Source organism: Rhinopithecus bieti, unplaced genomic scaffold, assembly GCF_001698545.2.
Source record: "Rhinopithecus bieti isolate Rb0 unplaced genomic scaffold, ASM169854v2 scaffold_28055, whole genome shotgun sequence".
NCBI lineage: Eukaryota > Metazoa > Chordata > Mammalia > Primates > Cercopithecidae > Rhinopithecus > Rhinopithecus bieti.
The window spans coordinates 850,599-867,943 of NW_016812914.1; the positions used below are offsets into that span (position 1 = coordinate 850,599).

General features: G+C 55.7%; 1 protein-coding gene across 1 annotated transcript in view; it reads right to left on the bottom strand.

Annotated features, from left to right (window-relative positions):
• KDM4B (lysine demethylase 4B) overlaps window positions 1–17,026 on the bottom strand; it is a 137,955-nt gene extending 120,929 nt beyond the window's left edge. Inside the window, 2 exon segments of the mRNA XM_017847185.1 lie at window positions 1,838–2,003; window positions 16,940–17,026. Coding sequence (XP_017702674.1) covers window positions 1,838–1,978 — 141 coding nt within the window. The 5' untranslated portion in view covers window positions 1,979–2,003; window positions 16,940–17,026.
• Window positions 17,027–17,345: the final 319 nt, after the last annotated feature.

The following is a 17,345-nucleotide window of genomic DNA, read 5'->3' on the forward strand; positions in this document are numbered from 1 at the left end:
AGACAGGGGGAGACTCCGTCTCAAAAAAAAAAAAAAAAAATCCATCTTGGAGGGAAGAGAAGATGGTGTGAGGCTGCTTCCCTCACTTTCCGGCTCACAGACAAAGAAATCACAACGTGAGTCTGATACTGAAGGGTCACCAGGAGAGAGACGAAGGCTAATGACAAATCCACCAAAACCAGGGTAGTGGAGGGAGGGGCAGGGCGGAGGAGGCCCCGAGAGGCAGGTGGCCTCAGCGCTCAGCAAACTGCGGCCCTCGGGCCAAATCAGCCCCTTCCTGCTTCTGCATAGCCTATGAGTTGAGAAGGCTTTTTTTGCTGGGGGAGGGAGGGCAGGGGAGAAGAAGATTTCAGAACACGTGAAAACAATATGCGTTTGCACTCCAGCGTCCAGGAATAAAGTTGTGCCGGCACAGGGCTGTGCACTTTCATTCACACGGTGTCTGGCTGCTCTGTCGCTAACAGAGCCTAGGCATTCACTCTCCGGCCGTGTGTAGAGAGTGCCCACTGATCCCTGGCCCAACTGAGGAAGAACAGTGACAGTCAAATGGCAAAGCAACTAGAAGAATCCAAAATGCAAAGATGATTCGTCTTCCACACTGAGGGGTGAGCACTGCTCGAACAGGCTCACATCAGAACACAGAGACTCACGGACCACGGCAGCCACCTTTGGAGCCGTGAAACGTGCAGCACGGACTTTTAAGTTTGTTCTGTGAGACAGGATCTTGCTCTGTTGTCCAGGCTGGAGTGTAGTGGCGCAATCTCAGCTCACTGCAGCCTCAACCTCCCTGACTCAAGTGATTCTCCCGCCTCAGCCTCCCGAGTAGCTGGAACCACAGGCATGTACCAACACCACACCAGGCTCATTTTTGTATTTTTAGTAGAGATGGGATCTCACTGTGTTGCCCAGGTTGGTCTCGAACTCCTGGCCTCAAGCAATCCTCCTGCCTCAGCCTCCCAAAATGCTGGGATTACAGGCCTGGGTCACCATGTCCAGTTGAGCAGCATGGTACTGTAGATACTTAGCACATGGGGTTTGGGGATCTGCTGTCTGTATTCACGTACATGCACACACAAACACATGTGCACAATATGCCAGGAGAGAGAGAGAACCAGTAACAGCACTGCTTCCAGGGAGAGGGCGGGTGACTGGGTCAGGACAGGGAGGAGGCTCCTGGTCACTCTCCACCTGCGCTGTTGCACTGTTTAAACTTTCCTGACAAAGCCACTGCCATCTCAAAAGACTGTTTTGGTTTGGTCTGATTTCGTTTTTGAGACAGGGTTTTGCTCTGCTGCCCAGGCAGGAGAGCAGTGGCATGATCATAGCTCATTGCAGCCTCAATTCCTGGGCTCAAGCAATCCTCCCGCCTCACCCTCCCAAATAGCTGAGACCACAGGCATGCACCACCATACCCAGCTTAACAAAAAAAAAAAAATTGTTTGACAAGGAAAGTAAGGCCTTCCCAGGCACTGAACACCCCGGAAGGCTTCCTAGACTCCTGACATTCCTCAGTGAGAGGTCAGCTCACAGCCAGAACAACCTGGAGCCCCACAGCCCCTGGACTTCACTGCAGTGTGGCTGTGTCTTTACCACCACCTGCCAGCTCCCTGGAGCCAGGGCCTGCACCGGCCGCTTCTCAACTCCAGTGCCTAGAATGGTGCCTGGCACACTTGGAACTCCACAAACAGGTGCTGGTAAACGAGCCTGGAGGGGCCCCGAAACACATTCCACATGCACGGGCCTTGCCCGTGGGGCCAGCTGAGCGGGGACCCAGGATGCCCGCAGGCCCGCGGTGCAGGCTGATGGAGGGCCGCGCTGGGGCCAGGACGTCACCCACCTTGGCCAGGCCCGCCCGGTGGGCTCCCTGCGACTCTATGTAGGCCACGTATTTGTTGAAGTCTTTAAATTCTTCCATGGTTGGGCGAAACGTCATGATTTTACAGCTGGGGTTCTGGGCGCCGTGGTCCTCAGACCCCATGGCTGCAGCTGTGCGGGAAGCACACCTGTGGAGGAAGACGAGAGAGGGTGAACCAGCGGTGCCGCCACGCCTGGCCTCTGGAGCCCGTCCTCCCTCAGAATGGAGCGTGCTAAAAATACCGCGGCCGCCAGGAGGACAAAGGCTGCCAGGCCCTCGCGGCTGAGCAAGGGCAGGATAGAAAACCACGAGTGGCCCCATCACTCTGCTGAGCACAAAAGGCACGAGGGCTGCAGCTAACGAGAAGCAGAGGTGTCCTAGTTTCTGAGGCGAGCCGAGGCGACACCAGGAGCCAGTGCGCTCATTTTAAGCAGTGCCTCGAAGAGAAAGGCTTACGTATCAGGGACGCCCCAGGTGTGTCAGCGTCCGCTGCACATCGGTCTCTCTGCTCTGAGCCAGATTCGCACGAGAGACTGCGGCAGGTACCTGCAGGTTTTCGAAGGTGTGGGAGGCCACGGGCGAGGGTCACATGCTAAAGGGCTGGTGGACCCACCCCTCGGAGCAGGCCTATGGGTCACGGTGGGCTGGTTGGCTGCTGCCAGCGGAACTCAGGCCCCGGCAGGAACCCCGACCCAGGAGAGCAGTAGGCCCACCCAGGACGGCTCATTTCCTGCCATCACAGCTGCCTAGAGTCACGCGGGTCATAAACCAGCCCACCAACCCTGTACAGAACGGGGGATTGCAGCTGAGTCTCCAGGCCAAGTGATCCACTGCCAGCACCCGCCTGGAAACGCCAGAGTCAGACTGTCCTCTCCAAGGAGGCTGCGGGCGGGAGCAGCTCCCTCTGGCCCCAGGTGTTGCGGGGTGGGAACTGGTAGCCCACCCCGACCAGGAAAGGACTTCGATCACAGACTCTGGGGAAGGGTCCTCCTTGGCAGGTTAAAGTCTCCAAAGGCAGAAAGACGACAGAATTCCTCTAGGATTTGGAAATAAGGAACTTAGTCCACACAAACCCAAAAACTTAGAAAAAAAATAACAAACTCCACCTCCCCACCCTGTGACCCCCAAAGTGATCTAGAGCGTGGGGAAGCAAGGCAGGGGGTTGCCCGAGCAGTCCCGGGAGCAGGGCTCCCAGCCACCACGGCGCAGCCGCCCGCTCCTGAAGGCGCCCCCCACCACAGGCACTAGAGGGCAGCATGCACCCAGAAATCCACTCAGGATGGCAGGGAGGCCGCAGCTAGGCTTGCACCGGCGTCCAGAACCCTCCATCCAGGCAAAAGCAAAGCCGGAGGTGCCCCCTGGCCTTCCCCTACTGCCTTGGGTCCACCCCGTACCCCGCCTGCAGCACACAGGGCTTATACCCAGCGCTGAGCCCCAGCCCTGACGTCACACCCCTGGCTGGGCTGTGGCTGAGAGACCCTCACTGGGTTTGACAAAACCCCACAGCTCCAAGCCCACGTGGGCTGAGGCCCTGCCCACCACCCTTGCTCTGTGCAGAGTCCTCGCGGCTTCTCCCATGGGGCAGCTGCAAGGCCAACGTCTGCACAGGAGGCCCCGAGTGCACCGTGGATGGCATGCCCACGCGCTTAGGAATGCAAGGACAGTTCACGTTCTGTAAAGGCAGGGGCGTCTTGTCACAGTTACCAGAGTTTGCCTGTGCCCAGAGACCAGCCTCTGACTGTGCGGGCCTCCCAGGCCACTACCTGTCCCGCAGGCCCCTCGCCCACAGCCAGGGCGCAGTACCTAATCCTCACCTGAGACCCCGCAGCCACAGGCGCAGATGCCCCCCATGCCCACCTGACCTCCCGCTCTCACCCTGGACGTGGCCCAAATGCAGTGTTCACCCAGGGCCTGCGGCACTGTCACCAGGGGCACAGTCCGAGGGAGAGAGGCTGCCAGCTGGACCACGTGGCCCTCGATGCGGCCTGGCTGGGCCAATGGCCACGAAGGGCAGTAACCCAGTGGTTAGGGTGGTCTGGGAGGACTGGGGCGGCAGAACCCGGTGGTCACCTCGGGCCTCCCACTTGGTCTTCAGCCACTTAGAGGCCCGGCAAAAGGCATGAGGCCATCCTGGATTGCCACCATGGTGCCAGACGCTGGTTGGTGGCCACAAGTCGGATCCCACGTCGGCTGCAGTGGTGGCCAGGGGTCCCCCCACGGTCAGCGGCAGATGGTGGCCGCCGGGGTCCCCACGTCCAGGTGTAAGGTGGGTGGCGCAGGCGTCCCAATGCCAGGACGTGGTGGTAGGTCGCAGTGGGTCCCACATTCAGCACTCTACTGGGTCCCTGGACCTGCTCTGTGTATCACAGTTGGTGCCACGGCTGACCGAGCTGACTGAGGAGGGCACAGAGGCTACGAGGGGTGGTTGTGGGCTAGGGTACATGGACACAGCTGGGCGCATGCGTATGCCAGGGCGCTGCCATGACCGCGGAGACTCCCCCTGTGCTTTGGCAGCTGGTTGGAGGCTCTAGGCCATGTCCACCAGCAGGCCCTATCTCTGGCTTGGCTGCTCTGCAGGCCGGCACACACATTGGGCCTCTCCTGCTCCCGTAACCCACTGCACAGGGCGCATCGGCTCCCGGAAAGCCCTTCAAGCAAGAGTCCTGTGGGTGCTGGGCCATCCCCCCTCTTGGGGCAGGGATGGCCAGGTCATCAAAGCCCACCTGCCCCACAGGCCTGGCCACAGGGTGACCTATGCAGTATGGGGCCTGTCACAGTCTTGTGTCTCCCAGACCAGCTGGGCCCAGGAAGGACAGGGCCTGGGGCAGGGTTGGGCAGCCCAAGGGATGCCTCAAACTCGTGCTCTGTACGACAGGAAAGCGCTAGGCACGGTGGCGCACACCTGTGGTCCCAGCTACACGGGAGGTAGAGCCTGGGAGGTAGAGGCTTCAATGAGCTGTGATTGTGCCACTGCACTCCAGCCTGGGTGACAGAGATCCTGTCTCAAAAAATAGATAAGTAAATAAATAATAAAACAGGGGGCTCCCCACACCTCGCGGGGCTGTGGGAGCTCATCTGGAAAGCGTGTGGCCACAGCTGCCAGCAGCACACACTGCAACGTCGGATGACAAAAGCTCGTGGCAGGTTACGCGTCAAAACCCACGTTGTGGAGACCCAGACAGTCCTTCCATCTGGAAGGTGGAGCCATGACACGAGGAGCTGCTCTCGGCACAGGTGCTCAGGCATTTCACCCACCACGAACCCCTAGGGGCAACCTGGTGCACTTCTTAAAAAACTTGTTTTTTGAGACAGTACCTGGCTGTGACGCCCAGGCTGGAGTGCAGTAGCACAGTCAGGGTTCACTGCAGCCTCGACTTCCTGGGCTCAAGTCATCCTCCCGCCTCAGCCTCCCAACTAGCTGGGACCACAGGTGTGTACCACCACACCTGGCTAATTTTCGTAGTTTTTGTAGAGACAGGGTCTTGCCAAATTGCCCAGGCTGCTAATAAACACCTGGCCTGAATTGATCTTCCCGCCTTGGCCTCCCAAAGTGTTGGCATTACAGTGATGAGCCATCACACCCAGCCATTTGTGCCTTTTGAAATGACATTGCTTAGGAGGTAAATTATAAAGAGAAAAACTAAAATGGTCCACAATCCCCACACGCCATAACCTTGACGCACGTGCAATACAGCTAAACAGGTAAGAAGGAATTTACTGAAATGCCGCCCTGCGGCAGATCTTCCAGGTCACCAGGAATGTGGCAGACAGATGACATGGGATGACTGGGGGCGTCAGACACCCTGGAGGAGCCGGAGGAGCTGCCCGGCAACAGCGACACGCTCACAACGGTGACACGCCAAGGAGTGGGGCTCTCAACTCACAGGCAAAGACAACAGCCCAGGAAAAATGGGCCAAGGCTGGTGGGTGTGGTGGCTCACACCTGTAATCCTAGCACTTTGGGAGGCCAAGGCAGGAAGATCACTTGAGGCCAGGAGTTTGACACCAGCATGAGCAACATAGTGAGACTCCGTCTCCATAAAAGCACGAAAATCAGCCAGGTGCAGCGGTCTGCACCTGTAATCCCAGCTACTTGGGAGGCTGAGGCAGAGGTTGCAGTGAGCCAAGATCGCACCACTGCACTCCAGCCTTCCAGCCTGGTCAACAGGAGCGACACCCTGTCTTAAAAACGAACAAAAAAACAGGCCACGGACTTGGGTAGACAGCTCTCCAAAGTAGACAAATGGCCAAGAAGCACATGAAAAGGTGCCCAGCAGCACTCAGCACCACAGACATGCAAATCAGAACCACAATGAGCCACTACTTCACACCCACCAGGATACCAGAATCAGAACGACAGACGGCGACACTGTGGGCGGGGATGTGGAGAAATCGGGGCCCTCGAACACAGGCTGGCGGGACGGTGACGCGGGGCGGCCGCTCTGCAAGACAGCACGGCGGTTCCTGGAAATGTCACACATAAATCACACTTGACCCGGCAATTCCACTCCTGGGTATCTGACCAAGAGAAATGAAAACATCCGTCCACACAGAAACTTGTACACCATGTCTGCAGCAGCACAACTCCCGACAGACAAAGGTGGAAACGACCCAGGGGTCCACCCACGGAAGAATGAATCAACACAACATGGCCCCTCCATGCAGGGGAATATGACACAGTCATGAAAAGGAACGAGGCTCTGACACAGACGCCACATGGATGAACCTTGAGGACGTGATAGTGAGAGAAGCCAGACACAAAAGGTTGTGTGTTACACCCCAGGCCACAGGGTTCCTCTGTGGGGAGAGGCAAATGTTCTACACTGACTGTGGCCAGCGTGGTGGCTCACACCTGTCATCCCAGCACTGAGGGGCTGAGGTGGGAGGGGTGCTCTAGCCCCGGAGTTCGAGACCAGCCTAGGCAACACAGGGAGACCCCATCTCTACCAAAAATTAAAATAAAAAATTAGTCAGGCATGGTGGTGCGTGCCTGCGTGCCTGCCAGCTACTCAAAAGGCTGAGGGAGGAGGATTGCTTGAGGCCAGGATTGCGAGGCTGCAGTGAGCTATGATTGCACCACTGCAGTCCAGCCTCTGGGCAACAGAGCAAGACCCTGTCTCTAAAAAGTAAATGAACAAAAATAAAATCAAACTGTGATGATAGTTGCACAAGTGTTTGAATATACTGAAAACCGTGGAGCTGGACACTTTAAATGGGTTGGACAAATGAGTGTGCAAATTACATCCAATAAAGCTCTTAGCAAGACAATCACAAAGAAGGCCGGCGTGGTGGCTCACACCTGTAATCCCAGCACTTTGCGAGGCCAAGGTGGGCGGACTGCCTGAGGTTAGGAGTTTGTGACAGCCTGGCCAGCATCATGAACCCCATCTCTACTAAAAAATATGAAAATTAGCCGGGTATGGTGGTGGACGACTGTAATCCCAGCTACTGGGGAGGCTGAGGCAAGAGAATTGCCTGAACCCAGGAGGCAGAGGTTGCAATGAGCCAAGATTGCGCCACTGTACTCCAGCCTGGGTGACGAGAAACTCTGTCTCAAAAAAAAAAAAAAAATGAAAAGAGAGAGAAGAAAGCAAGGGAGGAAGGATGGAAAGAAGAAAGAATAATGTCCTCCTGAACTCGCAAAAGAAGAGAGGAAACTGGCACTCTTCTCAGCTAAGAGAGGCCAAGGAGACATCCCCAGCCACGCAAAGCAAACGGCAGCTTCATCCCAGACCTTTTGGCTTAGGGACAGGTGGGGAGGTGCAGGAAACAGCCAGGTATGAGCCAACACTATGGAGTGGTGGTGGGTTTCACACTCACGGGAGACACATCCTTCTTGTGGTTTGGGGTGAGCGCCACAATGCCTGCCGTGCATGTTTAGCAGCCCTGGCACAAACACACCCATGCAGAAACAGATGCAGGGCAACCATGCCGGCCTCCGCCTCTGCCGGCCTCTGCCTGGTGGCACCCCGCACCTGCCACCGCTCACAGTGCTGCTGCCAGGCCCACCCTTCCTTGGAGACCCCTTTCTCCGTCTCCTGCTCACGGGCTCTGGGCCTTGGGGCGCTGGGAAGGCCTCAGCTGGGCCAAAGGAGGCCTTGGCTGCCCCACGGTGTGACCTGGCTGGAGCCGGGCTGGCACAGTTCCAAACAACTGGGACCCTCAGCCCCATCCTTCTAGAAGATTCTCGACCACAGTTAATGCTGCAGAAAGAGGGCGGCAGTCGGCTCCTATGGGGACACTAGGGCAGGGGTAGGGAGGGATTTTATTCTCAACTATTGTTTGAATTTCTCTCGGTACCATGCTAGCAAGTTTTTACAAAAGCAGTAAAGCTCATGATGCAAACTCAATTTCAAAACCACAAAATTCCCTTGTGCCCACTCTGTGCTGCCCCCAGCCTGCCCCACCATGACCTGGCCCATGGGCAGCTCCGAGCCAACTTGCCAGCCTCAGGAACCCAGGTCCCCAGAATCCTCCTCCACTGAGCAAATGTGCAGGCCCCACCACGTGCCAGTCAGAGTTTCAGTTCTGGGACGAAACGGGGCCCGATCTGGAGACTGACTAATCAACGACATCACCGAGGGGTGAGCAAGAGCTTCAAAGACAAATGAAGGCCAGACCTGGCAGTGCACACCTGTGGTCCCAGTGCTCTGGGAGGCTGAAGCAGGACGATCGACTGAGCCCAGGAGTTTGAGGTTGCAGTGAGCTGTGATCACACCACTGCACTCCAGCCTGGGCGACAGAGCCAGATCATCTCAAAAAAAGTGTAAGGTCGGGCATGCTAGCTCACGCCTGTAATCCCAGCACTTTGGGAGGCCAAAGTGGGCGGATCCCTTGTTCGAGACCAGCCTGGCCAACGTGGTGAAACTTTGTCTCTACTAAAAATACAAACATTAGCTGGGCATGGTAGCGGGCGCCTGTAATCCCAGCTACTCGGGAGGCTGAGGCAGGACAACGGCTTGAACCCAGGAGGCGGAGGTTGCAGTGAGATCGTGCCATTGCACTCCAGTATGGGCAACAAAAGTGAAACTCTGTCTCGAAAACAAAAAAATAAGTAAAATAAAATAAATAAATAAATTTTAAAAAGAGAAAAAGACAAACGAAGTTGGTTTGGGACCAGAGAGGTGTGGGCGGCAGCAGGGCTGCGTCTGGACGTGATGGTCAAACACGCAGCAGTGCAAGTTCTGGCAGGTCCAGGGCAGGAGGAAAGTCCAGGTAGAGGGAAGGACCCCGCGATGCCAGGGAAGAGCTAAGGCCTGAGAGGCCGGAGGGCAGGGAGTGAAGAGGAGGCGGCAGGGTCAAGGCTAGACCAGGGTGGGCCCTGGGGGCTGGGCTGGAAGGAGCCTGCCCTTCCTGTGGGGTTGGAGGGGAAGCCGACGGGTGGTTCAGAGCAAGGAGACACGATCCAACGGAAATTTCTAGAAAGCTCTCTCTGGCTGTGGGAAGTGGATGGCAGGCACAGCTGGCTTCCAGGGCATGCAACCCCCACTGGTACCCCAGGCCCTACTCAGTTAAATACACAGTTTAAGGCCCGGCTGGCCCCATCTGAAGATTCTTCACCGTTTTAGCACGGGAACCCTGTGGGTTCATTTTACATAGGGTCCACAGATTCTACAGCTGCTCCTGGCTGGGGGACCGGAGAGGAAGCTGGGAGACCAGGGCAAACTCCTGGGCTTAGTGATCCTCTCACCTCAGCTTCCCAAAGTGCTGGGATTATAAGACATGAGCCACTACGCCCCGCCCCTGGCTTTCTTCTTTATTCGGGGTTCAAGACAGGCTTGGGTACCCTGGCCCCCATTTACCGTGAAAGTCGTTTAACCCAACCCAGCTCTCAAAATCTCTAACAAAAAAAGGGTCCCTTTCTCCCCTCTACTCATTTTGAGGCCCAAGAGCAGCCTTTATGAGTAAACTACACACCACTGAGTAACATGCTTCAAATGGGTGACTTGTATGGTTCACAAATTGTATCACAATAAAGCCTTTTTGTTTTTGTTTTTTGAGACAGAATCTCACTCTTGTCACCCAGGCTGGAGTGCAGTGGCACAATCTCGGCTCACTGCAACCTCCGTCTCCCGGGTTCAAGCAATTCTCCTGCCTGAGCCTCCTGAGTAGCTGGGATTACAGGCACCCACCACCACGTCCGGCTAATTTTTGTATTTTTAGTAGAGATGGGGTTTCACCACGTTGGTCAGGCTGGTCTCGAACTCCTGACCTCATGATCCGCCCACCTTGGCCTCCCAGAGTGCTGGGATTACAGGCATGAGCCACTGTGCCTGGCCTTAAAGCCTTTTTTTAAGGCAGCTGTTTGTTCCGGGGACCCTGCACACCGTGGGCCAGGCCTGGCTCCTCAGCCCTACTGCTGTGACCATGATGTGGGACCAGCATCTGTATCTTATGGGCAGCCCCACCCCGGCTGTCCTGGACAGCTCCTCCGCAACCTGAGAGAGGAACAAGTGAGAGGGGACCCTTCCGGCTGGGCTGAGCAGGGCCGCACACTCCCACCTCGGCTGCTCTCCTGATCGCTGACACACCCGGCCCAAGGACACCCTCCCGGGCTGCTGCCTTCACTCTGCAGTCTTCAGATGCAGGGGCTTGGCAGGGGGCTTCAGGTGGGGACAGTCTGGCCAACCCCATCAGGCCTCCACCCCACCTGCACTGGCACTGCTGGGGCCAAGGGGGCATCCTGTCCACATGTCCCCAGGCCCCACAACTGCCCATGTCCCCAGGATCTGAGGACTCTCCTTGACCCAGAGTCCAGTCTGGGATGGAAGAACTTGAAGGTGGGGCAGGATGCAGGGGTGTGGGCTCAAGGGCCACCCAAGAAACAGCCAGGTGATGGCTCTCAGCAGCCACACACAGAAACTGATGACAAAGAATCAGTTTAAAAATGAGAAGGCTGGGGGTGGGGGCTCACGCCTGTGACCCCAGCACTGTGGGAGGCCAAGGTGGGTGATCGCTTGCTGCCAGGAGTTCAGGACCAGCCTGGGCAACATAGCGAGACCCCATCTCTACAAAAAATTTAAAAATCAGCCAGGCGTGGTGGTGCACACCTACAGTTCCAGCTACTCGGAGGCTGAGGCAGGAGGATTCCTTGAGCCCAGCAGATCAAGGCTGCAGTGAGCCCTGATCGCACCACTGTACTCCAGCCTGGAACAGAATGAGACCCTGTCTCAAAAACAAAACAAAACAAAAAAAACCCCAGAAATTCAAAAAGACAGTGCATTGTTTTGAAAAGTGTCAGGCCCTCCTCTGTGGGTAGGAAGTGTGGGGGCTCCCTCGGGCCCTCATCCTCTTGTCCCACCTCCTACTCCCACTGATCCCTGTCCCGGGAGGGCTGGGCAAAAGGCAAAGCCCTACGCTGTCCCAGTGAGTCCCAGCTGGTCCCTTTCCCGGGAGGGCTGGCCGTCAGGTGAAGCCCCTTGCTGCCCCAGTGAGACCCAGCTGGCCTCCAGCCCCCATGCTGCCATCTCACTGGGTTCCTGCTGCCAAAGCACGGTTCCCAGCAGGGACCAAGGACAGAGGAGAACCAAGTCAGATGGCCCAGGAGGAACCCGCGATGCAGCCAGGCTCCCAAGTGAAACCTGGCCACAGAGGCGGCACGAGAACGCCCCTCGGCCCCAGCTCCGGGCATGAGGCCTGGCACTGCATCACCACGTCCCACGAGCAGCTCCAAATGCCTCCCCCGGCAAGACCAGGATTCACTTGTCTCTGGTCTAATGTACATAAAGGGCCCTCAGGCAGGAAAGAGAAAACCTTGGCACCAGAACGTTCTCTGCTTCGTCCTACTCCAGAGAGCAACAGTGCGTGCCAGGCTCCCTCAGCTCAAGGCCCTTCCTCCACCTCCGCAGGCAAGGCACAGCCTCTTCCAGCCTCTGACTCTTACCCTCCTGCCTCGTCTCATGAGGACCTGGTGAGGATATTGGCCTCCCCGGATCATTCAGGTCATCTCCCAGCTCAGGGTCCTTCACTCAGTCCCACCCGCAAAAAGTCCCTTTTGTCATTTAAAGTAATTCTTCATGGGTTCCAGGGATTAAGATGTGGACATCTATGGGGACCATTATTCAGTCCACCACAACTGCCATGTGGAAAATGTACCACGCAAAGAAATAAGCATAGCTTGTACCCATAAAAACTACGAATTAAAACTTTAAAAAAAACCCACCAACCCCCATGTCCCGCTAAGCCCTCCCACCTGGAGACCACTCCTGCCCAGCACACCTCTGCCTGCGCTCACTCAGACAGGAGCACAGTCTCCAGAAAATCAGACACTGGAGCGAGCTCTTCCAACCCGGTTCCCTCATAACACCGACAGACAGAGGCAGCTCCAGGAAGTGGAGCAGGAACAGTTGCGCGTGGTCACAGAGTTAACTCCCGGGACCGTCTGTGGGGGTGGCCAGCGGCCTGAGTGAGGCAGGTAGAAGCGGGCTCCAGTTGCTGGCACCCCCAACATCCTCAGCTGCCTCCTCCTGAGGCCTGGGCTCTGACAGGCGGGATTTCCAGGTCATAGGTTTGCAGGTCTTTACTTCTTCAAACACTCAGGCCTAAGCGTGGTGAGACAAGCAGACGGACCAGCCTCAAGACGAAGCCACAAGATGTGAGCCAAGCCTGAGCACAGTGGGCCTCAGGCGGAGGTCCTGTGCCCTGCGCCCTGCGTACCCAGGAGAGGTGGTGTGAGGAAGAACAGGCACAAGACCCAGAGCTCCCAGGGCCAGGCCTGGCGCTACCACTAATCCCCAGGAGACGAGGGACCAGGGCCACACTTTCAGAGAGAACATAGGACTACCAGCGCATGGCCACGGGGCCCGCCTATGCTGAATGAATGAGCCAAACAAAGCCCTCACAAGGAACATGGCCCAAGTCACCACCTCCGGGCGACTTGACTCTGCCCGTAAAACCAGTGGTTTGACCCAAGTTCAACACTCAGTCCTTCTACCCAAGGACCCCCAAACTGCAGAGGAGAAAACAAATGGACAATCACACATCGCCCCTGCTTGGGGGCCTATGGAAAGCAGACAGAGGCAAATGAAAAATGCGTGCCAAGTCTCTTAAATTAAAAATCTGGCCGGGTGCAGCGGCTCAGGCCTGTAATCCCAGAACTTTGGGAGGCTGAGGTAGGTGGATCACGAGGTCAAGAGATCAAGACCATCCTGGCCAACACTGTGAAACTCCATCTCTACTAAAAAAGTACAAAAATTAGCTGGGTGTGGTGGCATGCGCCTGTAATCCCAGCTACTCGGGAGGCTGAAGTAGGAGAATTACTTGAACCCAGGAGGCGGAGGTTGCAGTGAGCTGAGATCACACCAATGCACTCCAGTCTGGCAACAGAGCGAGACTGTCTTAAAAAAAAAAAAAAAAAAAAAAAAAAAAACCTGTGCCAGGCTTGCATTCTACTCTTTCCCTTCAGTGTTTATTTTTGATTTGATTTTATCTTTTGAAACAGAGTCTTGCTGTATCGCCCAGGCTGGAGTGCAGTGGCACAATCACAGCTCACTGCAGCCTGGAACTCCTGGGCTCAAACCATCCTCCTGCCCCACAGGTGCATGTCACCACACCCAGGTAAGTTTTGTATTTGTTTTGTAGAGACTAGGTCTCACCATGTTGCCCAGGCTGGTCTTGAACTTCTGGGCTCAAGCAATCAAGGCCACCTGCCTTGGCCTCCCAAAGTGCTGGGTTACAGGCATAAGCTGCCATGCCCAGCCTAGCATTTGTTTTAATTAAAAGAAAAAACAAAAGATGTCCTCCTGGTCACGACACTCCCCAAAATGGCGCATGATGTCAGAGTGGCCCCACCCCAAGGGCTGGAGGACACAGGGCCACCCGAGGCCCGCAGCCAGGGGTGTTTTCTTTCTTTTTTTTTGAGACAGTTTCACTCTTTCGCCCAGGTGGAGTAACATGGTGCGATCTCAGCTCACTGCAACCTCCGCCTGCAGGTTCAAGCAATTCTCCTGCCTCAGCCTCCTGAGTAGCTGGAATTATAGGCATGTACCACCGTGTCTGGCTAATTTTTGTATTTTTAGTAGAGACGAGGTTTCACCATGTTGGCCAGGCTGGTCTTGAACTCCTGACCTCAGGTGATCCGCCTGCCTCAGCCTCCCAAAGTGCTGGGATTACAGGCATGAGACACCACGCCCAGCCAGACAGGGGTGTTTTGTATCAGCACCTATCTGCGCAGAGACAGAAAGCAAGGTGTTCAAGGTGTGCTTTTTTACAGGGCAGGAAAAATTACAAGGCCTGAACAAGGTAACCTAGCATTCTATTTAGGAGGAAAAAGCCATTATGATTCAATACTTGAATAAGCCAACAGCAGAGGCACGGAAAGCAGGCAGGAGGACAGGCTGACTCGCAGCTGCCGTGGGACCTCCTTCCCCTGCCGCCCGCGGCCCAGCTTCCCCTGTGCACCAAGCGACGGCTCCAGGGTGGGAATGGAGAAAGTGGGCGACTGTTCCAAGAGACGTTTCCAAAACCAGAGGCAGCACTCAGGCACGGCTCATAGGAATGTTGAAGGGTGCGGCCGCCGTGGAGACGGGCAGGCGATTCCTGAGAAGGTTAAGCAGAACGTACCCTAGGACCCGCGATTCCACACCCAGGTGTCGACCCAAGGGAAATGAAAATGCATATCCACACCACACCTGCACACCAACGTCCACAGCAGCACGACTCCCAAAAGCCAGAGAGGAGGCTTCATGAACGCCCATCGGCAGGGGAGCAGCTCACATGGCGCCACACACAGCAGAATGCAACTCAGCCACGAAAAGGAGCGAGGCTCTGAAGGCTGGCCATGGCGTGGATGAACTCTGAGGATGTCGCACTCAGTGAGAGACTCCAGGCACAAAAGGCCACACAGTGCGTGATCCCATTTCTAAGAGATGTCCAGGACAGGCCAGGCCAGTCCACTGAGGCAGGAAGGGGATGGCTATGGCTGGTTTAGGGGTGTGGGGGCAGGATGGGGAGCCACTGCTGAGGGGGGACAGAGCTTCCTCTGGGACAGTGAGATGCTCCGGAATTAGTGGTGATGCTGCCCAGCCCTGCGAGTGCACCAACATTTCCAAACTGTATCCTTTAAAGAGTGAATATGATGTGTGTTAATTTCATCTCAGTAAAAGTTAACTTTTACAAAGTGAAGGCAGCCTATCCGGGGACCTGCCAAACCACAGCAAGCGCACATGGTTTTTGCCCTGAGCTCCTCTTCTCCTTCAGCTCCAGGCCTTCGAAAGCAGGAGCCCAGCTCCCTCACTCCTGTCTCCCGTGCTCTCCCTGAATACTTTCTAGCACCTCCTCGTTGCTGCACTCAGCACCTTCAGATATCAAGTGGATTTATCAAGGGCTATGTGGTGAACTGAGGCAGGATAAGGTGACTCACACCTGTGACTCCAGCATGGTGGGAGGCCGAAGTAGGAGGATCACTTGAAGCCAGGAATTTGAGACCAGCCTGGGCAACATAGTTTCTACAAAAAATAAAAAAATTAGCCAGGCGTGGTGTGCATGCCTGTAGTCCCAGCTGCTCAAGAGGCTGAGGTGGGAGGATCCCTTGAGCCCAAGAGGTGGAGGCTGCAGTGAGCTATGATCACACCAACTGCACTCCAGCCTGGGTGACACAGTGAGACCCTGTCTCAAAAAAACAAAGCTAACTGCCAGAACACACTGCTTACTTGGTTTGTGCTATGTTAATTTTGGTACAAAGAAGACAGTTAGTTGAGTTTTAGTAAATTGACCATCTTGTAACAAAGCATAAACTTGAAGGGTAAAAGCAAGATTTTAGGAGGCACAGACAGAGCTGCCAATTTCCAAACCAAGTCACTAAGAGACTCGTCCATCCTGCCCCAGCCAGCAGTAAGTTAACCTGGACAAGAGGAGGGGGGCATGGTTTTCTGCACAGGCCCAGTTGGGAAATATCTTCAGATGCGCAGCTCACGCCCTCTGTTCCAGCTATTTACTTCTCCCAAGTGGAACTGCTCCCCACTTCTCTTCTGTGAGGAGAAGGCAGCCAGAGACAATGCACAAATGGACACAGCCACGTGCCAATAAAACTTTATTTATAAAAACGGGGGGCCAGATTGGGTCCAGGGGCCATAGTTTGCCAACCAGGTACCCAGAGCCTCTTCCTTTACACTTTATGCCTTCCCAAGGGAGGCTAGGCTCTACCACCCTCCTCAAGGTCCTAATCGTGGCAGAACAGAAAAGGCACCCACAAATGACTCAAGGGCCCCAGCTCAAGGCCACACTCGCCCTCGTTAGCTACAAGGGGACCTGGACGGGCACCTTCTTCCCTCTCACAGGGAAGTGGCACAGAATCCAAGGGCAACGCCACACCAGGCAGCCCTTCCCCAGTGCTCTGCCAGCCACCGCTGCCACTGCCATCTCCGCCCTGACAGGAGGACACAGCACTGCTCATCCCACACTTGACACTCTCCGCTGGGTCACCCGGGCCCTATGGATATGGCCAGAAGGGATGAGGCCATTCTCTCTCTTCTCCTGAGTGGTCTCCCTGGGCTGCCAGCAGAGGCACCTCTTTAAGCCCACTGTCCTTGGCTTGTAAGAAAGGCACAAGAAGAGGAACTAAACCCGGGGCAGCCAGGCCATGGAACTATCTCAGAGGCATTTAGAAAGGAGTCTCCCCAGAGCAAGACTCCGTCTCAAAAAAAAAAAAAGGAGTCTCCCATTTTTAGAGACGCCTGCTCTAACTGCTCCCCACTTCTGACAGTGTGTGGGGGAACGCTCCATGAGCCCAGGTGTCCCCAGGGCCGATGCAGACAGGGTAGTGGGTCCTGGGAAACCCCAGTATCACTCTAAAGGCAGGAGGAGCCACAGCTTTTGCGGTTTCTAGAAGTGAAGGTCGGGTGGTTTGATGCCAAAGGGCGAGATGCAAGCCCAAAGCAGACAGGCTTCATGCAGAAACTTCTGGAAGAACCTCCCTACTATGGCCCGCAGGCTCCCATCTAAGCACAGCTCACACCTGGACGTCCCAGGAATTCAGAGCCAGGCAGGCCACCACCTTCTCCCTGGCAGGCCACCCAGGGAAGAGGGCACAGCCTTCCGGGCCCTGGTCCTGTGGTGCCACCTGGGGGCCGGGCCCGTGTTACTTACTTCTGGATGGCGAGGTTCCTGGGTGGAGATGCTCCAAAAATTGGCTAGGATTTGTCAGGTGCCTCCAGCAACGGTGACGGTTCCTAAAACATGCAAATAAAAGCATGATTAACTAAACTGATTGCACGCTCAAGTTTTAATTCTGAATTCGACTCCCACCAGCTGCACGCAGCCCGAGGACGCTTGCCTTTATTCAGATTTTCCACATTCTTGTCAATTTTTAACAACACAAAAATCCGTGACTATAAGCACTTTACCCAGTCAAGTTTTCCAGTGAGGGCCCATTTTAACCTCAGCTCCTAAAAACCAGGGGCCGAGGCAGCAAGAGTATCCGTGAACAGTCAAATGAAACCAAAGAAGCTTCTGGAAGCCTTAAGATGCAGACAACTACTGAGAGATTTTCAAG